Here is an 8,062-nt window from a genome sequence, read left to right as displayed (position 1 = left end):
AGGCCCAAACCTAGGAAGAAACCTAGAGAGGAACCAGGCTATGAGGGGTGCCAGTCCTCTTCTGGCTGTGCCGGGTGGAGATTATAACAGAACATGGTCAAGATGTTCAAATGTTCATAAATGACCAGCATGGTCGAATAATAATAAGGCAGAACAGTTGAAACTGGAGCAGCAGCAGTCAGGTGGACTGGGGACAGCAAGGAGTCATCATGTCAGGTATTCCTGGGGCATGGTCCTAGGGCTCAGGTCCTCCGAGAGAGAGAAAGAAAGAGAGAATTAGAGAGAGCATATGAGGGATGGCAACGACCCTAAGCACACAGCCAAGACAACACCGAAGTGGCTTCGGGACAAGTCTTTGAATGTCCTTAAGTGGCCCAGCCAGAGCCCTCACTTGACCCGATCGAACATCTCTGGAGAGACATGAAAATAGCTGTGCAGCGACACTCCCCATCCAACTGGACAAAGCTTGAGAGGATTTGCAGAGAAGAATGGGAGAAACTCTCCAAATACAGGTGTGCCAAACTTGTCGCGTCGTTCCCAAGAAGACTTGAGGCTGTAATCGCTGCCAAAGGTGCTTCAACAAAGTACAGAGTAAAGATCCTGAATACTTATGTAAATATGATATTTCTGTGTTTTTTTTTGTATACATTTTGCACAATTTGGAGGCTTGTGTGTAGATTCATGAGTAAAATGTTTTATTTAATCCATTTTAGAATAAAGTTGTAACGTAACAAAATGTGGAAAAGGTCAAGGGGTCTGAATACATTCCCGAATGCCACTGTATAGCGAATAGTGTGTCATTTGGTGCGCATTCCTTGTCTGTACACAGTGTTACAGTGGAGGGGAAAATCTACTGGCCTGACAGTCCCGTGGAAGCTTGGTAGCTGGCTCTGCCATGGGTCACACAGGTTCAATGGGCCAGAGAGGATTAGAGTGAGGCAACACTGCCGTTAACTATTCTGTTTCGTGAGGGCTGGTCCCAAATGGCAACCTATAGGGCTCTGGTCAAAAGTGGTGCACTATATAAGGAATACAGTGCCATTTGGGACAGTGTCACCAAGACAGGCTTTAGGTGTGGGACATTCTGATGTTTCTATTTGACCTATTTTAATTGGTTTTGTATCCCAAACACATCATACATTTTGGTGTATTTGAATGAATGCAAAAGGAAAGGTACTGTATAATAATCTAATACATATTGTTCTTTATCTTGGAAAATTAATTAGGAAAATAGTAGTTTTTTATATGTCCTGTGAGAGTCTTCTTTAGCACATCCGACTTTGTTTTTATTCGTGACCATTGGCCTGTGTGTGATTTCCTCTTTGATCAAACCACCTCTGGCGGCTTCTAGCCATTGACCCATGCCGTGTGTTTGTAAAGCAAGTCTCTAGCCCCGAGCGAAAGCCTGCTTTTGTCTGTCCTCACAAGACAAAGCTCTTTGCTTTGGTGGACCAGAGAGGCTCAGGTTGACTCCAACCCATTCAGAAAACAGAAACTGGAGTAAGGGGAAGCAGGTGATGCTAGACACGACCACAGCGGTGGTAGTTTTTCATGCATTGCTGATTTCTGACAGACCATAAATCGAATCGCACAGACTGCACAAAGAAAAGGGGGATGTTTGAAAAGAAGAAAAAAAACGTAAGCAGATTCCTTTTCCCGGCCGCAGCAGAGCAGACAAACAGTTCACAAGAAATATAAGAGATAAAAAATGAAAAGAAAGTGAGCGAGGGCTGTGATCGACGAACACAGGTTCGCCATAGTCACATGGTGTGGATTTCCGCTTTGACACATTTGCTTTCAGCAGCACAGCAGGGCAGGGACACACCACATACGACACATGCAGAGTTACTGTACGGAACTATCTGTAGCAGAGCTGCAATATGGTGCTGTGAAGAGAGAGCGCTCCACTCAACCATGCAATCCACCACGAACCTCAACAGGCTCCTGCGACAGAGCAGGCAAGACAGTTACATTATGGAGGGCTCTCTGAGGAAGAAGGGTCGTCTGTGGTATCAGCGCTCTCTGAAGGAACCCCATAACAAAACCAGTCAGAATGGGGGGACTACTCCCGGGACTCTGCCAAGAGGCTGGAAACAGGTGAGTGAGAAACCTTGGAAAGAAACAGGAAAAGATGGAACAGTTTTACTGTGTATCATTTCAGTCATGTGACCTATAAGCTGCACACAGTTTGTTATTCTTAGAGGTCATTGATGTTTGTAGATAGTATATAAAACTGTTTCAGTGGCATCCGAGAGGAATACATGAACACTTACCAAAACAAAACGGAGCCCTTACAAAGACAAAAAGCTGTTTGACAATTGTAATGTTTTTGTTTTACATGAGACAGTCTAGTTTCACTCGCAGAAAAAATGTACCTGGAAACACACTGTTTAAGATAAATTAACATATTTTGTCACATTATTTACCAAGAATATGAAGAGACTGGGCTAAATATTGTTTATTTTACATGAAATGAATTTATAATCAGAATAGTTGTTTTCACTGTTGTATTTGTAAAATGTATGAAAATGTATAAAAATATATTTTTGACTTTCCAGTCCAACAGAGCCCGCTCAAACTCCTTAGTGGATTACACTGACCCTCAGAGGTAAATACAAGACCTTTGTCATTTGTATAGTGCACTGTTTGCTTGCTGTTTGGGATTTTAGGCTGGGTTTCTGTAGAGCACTTTGTGACATCAGCTGATGGAAGAAGGGCTTTATAAATACATTTGATTGACATTTTATTGACTGTTAATACTATGATACAAACACTACTATGTTTAATGACTCAAGTTATGACAAGTGTGTAACTGAATTCTGCCTGCACATAGGACTACCATTATGTTGCAAAAGCAAGACAATGAGACTTTTGGATTTGAAATTCAGGTAAGACATTTAATCAGTTTTTTTTTTACAAGGAATGCAAAATACATTTTCAATAAATTATTTATCTGCGCTATCAGTACTGCCTAGTGACAGAAGTGTGATTCCTCTTGTTCTAGACGTATGGAATGCAGCTGAAGAAAAGCATGGCGGTGGAGATGTGCACGTTTGTGTGCAAGGTGCAGGAGGACAGCTCAGCTGAGAGTGCAGGTCTGACCGCCGGTGAGACACCCACCTCCTACTTCCTCTGTGGCCCAAACTCAGCGCTTTATTCAAACAGATCCGCTTTAGCTGACATCCGCATACAGTGAGGGGGGAAAAGTATTTAATCCCCTGCTGATTTTGTACGCTTGCCCACTGACAAAGAAATGATCCGTCTATAATTTTAATGGTAGCTTTATTTGAACAGTGAGAGACAGAATAACAACAACAAAAAATCCAGAAAAACGCATGTCAAAAATGTTATAAATTGATTTGCATTTTAATGAGGGAAATAAGTATTTGACCCCCTCTGAAAAACATGACTTAGTACTTGGTGGCAAAACCCTTGTTGGCAATCACAGAGGTCAGACGTTTCTTGTAGTTGGCCACCAGGTTTGCACACATCTCAGGAGGGATTTTGTCCCACTTCTCTTTGCAGATCTTCTCCAAGTCATTAAGGTTTCGAGGCTGACGTTTGGTAACTCAAACCTTCAGTTCCCTCCACAGATTTTCTATGTGATTAAAGTCTGGAGACTGGCTAGGCCACTCCAGGACCTTAATGTGCTTCTTCTTGAGCCACTCTGTTGCCTTGGCCGTGTGTTTTGGGTCATTGTCATGCTGGAATACCCACCCACGACCCATTTTCAATGCCCTGGCTGAAGAAAGGAGGTTTTCACCCAAGATTTGGCCCCGTCCATCGTCCCTTTGATGTGGTGAATTTGTCCTGTCCCCTTAGCAGAAAAACACACCCAAAGCATAATGTTTCCACCTCCATGTTTGACCGTGGGGATGGTGTTCTTGGGGTCATAGGCAGCATTCCTCCCCCCTCCAAACATGGCGAGTTGAGTTGATGCCAAAGAGCTCCATTTCGGTCTCATCTGACCACAATACGTTCACCCAATTGTCCTCTGAATCATTCACAAGTTCATTGGCAAACTTCAGACGGGCATATGTGCTTTCTTGAGCAAGGGGACCTTGCGGGCGCTGCAGGATTTCAGTCCTTCACGGCGTAGTGTGTTACCAATTGTGTTCTTGGTGACTATGGTCCCAGCTGCCTTGAGATCATTGACAAGATCCTCCCGTGTAGTTCTGGGCTGATTCCTCACTGTTCTCATGATCATTGCAACTCCACGAGGTGAGATCTTGCATGGAGCCCAGGCCTAGGGAGATTGACAGTTATTTTGTGTTTCTTCCATTTGCGAATAATCGCACCAACTGTTGTCACCTTCTCACCAAGCTGCTTGGCGATGGTCTTGTAGCCCATTCCAGCCTTGTGTAGGTCTACAATCTTGTCCCTGACATCCTTGGAGAGCTCTTTGGTCTTGGCCATGGTGGAGAGTTTGGAATCTGATTGATTGCTTCTGTGGACAGGTCTTTTATACAGGTAACAAACTGAGATTAGGAGCACTCCCTTTAAGAGTGTGCTCCTAATCTCAGCTCGTTACCTGTATAAAATACACCTGGGAGCCAGAAATCTTTCTGATTGAGAGGGGGTCAAATACTTATTTCCCTCATTAAAATGCAAATCAATTTATAACATTTTTGACATGCGTTTTTCTGGATTTTTTTGTTGTTATTCTGTCTCTCACTGTTCAAATAAACTTACCATTAAAATGATAGACTGATCATTTATTTTTCAGTGGGCAAACGTACAAAATCAGCAGGGGATCAAATACTTTTTTCCCCTCACTGTAGCGTTTGTTCTGGTGGTGTCGGGCTGTCCACAAGCGGTTCCTGTCATTATACTTAAAGTGGACATTGCCATTGGCAACGGGGTCGCATTATGAGAAATCCCATGCAGCCTTGTTTACAAGTTTGAACACTGAAATGTGAGATGTGATCCACAGTACACCTCGATTAGGCTGGTAGTAATTGATAGTTTTATGATTTTTCAATTTGAGCGTCATTATTATTTAGCCAACACTTTCTCGTTCTGAACTTCTAATGCGAGTGGGATGGGTGTGGCTTCGTGACAATGATCAAGAGCAGCTGCTCACCGATTTGACAGCTCCAACGCAGTTACACCTCTGCCACTGCCACAATATCAGCTATGCGGGTGTCAGCTTTCGCCGCTTAACGCTTGATCTGATTGAATCAGAGAGATGTCCACGTTACACCCATTACAATACATGTAACTTTCACACAGACAACGCAAAGGCCTGACTTCTCTTTCTCTCTCTGTCTATCTCTTATATGCTCTCTTTCTTTCTCTCTCTCTGTCTCTCTCTCTCTCTCTTTCTCACTCTCTGTCCCTCTTCCTCTTGCTCTGTTCACATAGGTGATGTTATCGTCACCATCAATGGAGTCAGCATTGAGGGGTCAAGCCATCAGGGCATCGTTGACCTGATTCGAGAATCCAACAACCTATTACGGTGAGTAAGACCTGCAATGAGACCCAAGCCAAAGGGTTACTGTCTAACTCTGAAGAATGAGAAAAACAATGAGCATAGAAACATTCTGATGAACCTTGATATTGTATCACGGTGTCAGAATTATTTGTGAGATTTGTTTGGGAGCATCCCAAATGGCACCCTATTCCCAATACTGTGCACAACTTTTGAACAGAGCTCTATGGACCCTGGTCAAAGTAGTGCACTATAAAGTGCCCTATGGGACATGGTCAGAATTAGCGCACTATATACGGAACTATGGCTGCTTGTGCTCATTTAGTCCCTGTGTAATCTCAGGATGGAGACGGTGTGTGGGACGGTGGTGAAGAGGATTGAACTGGAGAAGAAGTTGAGCTTGCTCAAGGTGTGTCTCTCTTACAGGGCGAATGTTTGGCGTCAATAACACACCCTAGTTGAATAAGACCTTACAGTGGAAAATATGGGTGGTGTGCTCTGTGCTGTAGCCAACCACATAACCCCACCCAGCTCAGCACAACTAAGCACACATGACAGAACAACGGTAGCACAGTATTGAAACAGGTTCAGTATAGCTATATGTATGCTCAACACCATTTCATCACTGACCCTACATAGATGAATTGGGCCACAGGGTAACACGTCATTATACAGGTCATGTTAAGTACTGTATGGCTGACCTCCGAGTCAACCGAGTCTAATCGTCATTCTACGTCTTTGTCCACACAGCAAACCCTGAGAGAGAAAAGGGTGGAGTTGCAAGCACTCACATTACAGGAAAAATGTCTTACGCGAGGTGAGGGGTTTTGCCCAGCTTTGAAACCCGCAGAACTTCCTTTCTCATTAGCTGATGTGAAAATGACGAGTCGCTGATCTGTCTATTAATGAGCTTTGTTGAACATCATTGTGAGAAATGAACTGGGGGAAAAAATCCTGTCAATCAACCACATCCTTTATAATGCACATGAATACTGTGGTTGGATAAGTCCACACTGTCAACTAACTACCCTTCTCTTGTCTCAAGGTAACCTGAATGACAGTTCTCTACACCCCTCTATGGACTCCCTGATGTCTCCAATGTCTCTGTCAGGACATAGTGGCCACCGCGGCCACCGCTTCTCCAGTGACAGTAGCTGCCAGAGTGGGATGACGGAGGACAGTGACCTGGCCAGTGTGTTTGGCGACCTGGGATCCCCGAGCCCCTGCAGTGTGGCCAGTCCAGACGATAGTTGCTTCTTCTCCAGAGACTTCACCGAGGAGGGGCCCCTCAGGCCCCCAGCCAGCCTCAGCCGTACCCGCAGCGGTAGCCTGTCCAGCCGCAGCAGTTCCCTCTCCTCCCCCTCCCCCACGTGGGATGCCTCCAGAGTCTCCTCCCTGTTTGGGACTCTCCCCAGGAAGGCCAGAAGAGCCAGCGTCCGCAAACACATCCTGAAGTTCATCCCTGGATTCAACCACTCAGTGGAGGAGGAGGACACCTGAACTGAGCTATGAACGAACACTACAGTACGTCTTTGTGTGATGTGACGTTCAATACAAACATTTCTCGCTGAGACAGTCCTAATATGGATGCCATACCTGGACTCGGGAAGAGACACATACTATATGAGCATTTTGGACATGAGAAGCATTAGGAGGAAGCAAGCATTCTCCCTTTGAAAAAAAGCCTTCAGTTATCTACAGATACTGTGTGCATGATGGACTGCTTTGGTGTTGCACTTTCACACAACCATTTTCAGAGGATTTGTTCTTGACCAAAATCCTAGAGGAAACAGCGTCAATTCTTAAAATTGTAACACTTCTTTGTAATAAAGAATGCAGTTATTTGTAATAAGGAACGCAAGAACTCAGTTCATGTGTGTGCAGCCGATGAAACAAAGATTGTGCTTGCCATTTCTAAAATTGTGACCATTGGAGGTAGGGTGATAACTAAGAGAGACTATGAATGAAAAGGCTCGATCTTCCTCAATTAAACATTTTGCTTGTATATAACTTAAGACATGTATGCGTTGCATATTTACATGTGATCAAACAAGTTATTGGACAGCATGTCTGTCAGTTTTGTCACGTAAAAAAGTGTGAGTTCTTAGCTACGTGGTTAACTGCACAGTTCAAAACAGGATGTGGGCAGAGAAGGTGCTACGTTCTTCACTATTTCTGTTCCCATTGCCACATTTGGCTTGCTTATGTATCTACAACTTTCTGTCTTGATAAACTACACCTGAAGTTTCCTGTAATTCAGGACATTTTTCAGTAACTTGGAGTGTCGTGTAATGTAATTTGTTTTATGCTTGCTGTCTTCATATTGCTGCTTTTATTAAGGTTCAAAGCAAATATGTTTTGAAATTCTCTGAACACAAGTGACCTGTAAAGAAATGCACAAATAAACTGTCACTCGTCACATATTCTCTATCTCATACTCTCATATTGCCTTCTTCTGTTGCTTAAATGAAAGGGTAGGTAGCATAAAAGTAACTTACATGAAAGGGTAGGTAGCATAAAAGTAACTTACATGAAAGGGTAGGTAGCATAAAAGTAACTTACATGAAAGGGTAGGTAGCATAAAAGTAACTTACATGAAAGGGTAGGTAGCATAAACGTAACTTAAATGAA

The 8,062-nt window shown here is 43.6% G+C and overlaps 1 protein-coding gene across 1 annotated transcript; it reads left to right on the top strand.

Moving 5' to 3' along the window:
* Window positions 1-742: 742 nt before the first annotated feature.
* Window positions 743-7,854, top strand: LOC110520049 (cytohesin-interacting protein). The gene is made up of 8 exons (XM_021597028.2): window positions 743-2,097; window positions 2,559-2,608; window positions 2,834-2,888; window positions 3,005-3,107; window positions 5,365-5,458; window positions 5,774-5,840; window positions 6,182-6,248; window positions 6,477-7,854. Exons 1-8 carry the CDS (start codon window positions 1,765-1,767, stop codon window positions 6,929-6,931), a joined length of 1,224 nt encoding a protein of 407 aa, XP_021452703.2. The 5' UTR covers window positions 743-1,764; the 3' UTR covers window positions 6,932-7,854.
* Window positions 7,855-8,062: the final 208 nt, after the last annotated feature.

This window comes from Oncorhynchus mykiss, chromosome 3 (assembly GCF_013265735.2).
Source record: "Oncorhynchus mykiss isolate Arlee chromosome 3, USDA_OmykA_1.1, whole genome shotgun sequence".
NCBI classification, from domain to species: domain Eukaryota; kingdom Metazoa; phylum Chordata; class Actinopteri; order Salmoniformes; family Salmonidae; genus Oncorhynchus; species Oncorhynchus mykiss.
This window is presented reverse-complemented; position numbering and strand designations above follow the sequence as displayed.

What these genes read in the sequence shown, in the direction of transcription:
- LOC110520049 (XM_021597028.2), top strand. Translation starts at nt 1,765, where the DNA reads ATGGTGTGGATTTCCGCTTTGACACATTTGCTTTCAGCAGCACAGCAG. An exon ending in GATTACACTGACCCTCAGAG is followed by an intron (nt 2,609 to 2,833) that starts GTAAATACAAGA and finishes GCCTGCACATAG; the next exon opens with GACTACCATTATGTTGCAAA. An exon ending in GAGTGCAGGTCTGACCGCCG is followed by an intron (nt 3,108 to 5,364) that starts GTGAGACACCCA and finishes CTGTTCACATAG; the next exon opens with GTGATGTTATCGTCACCATC.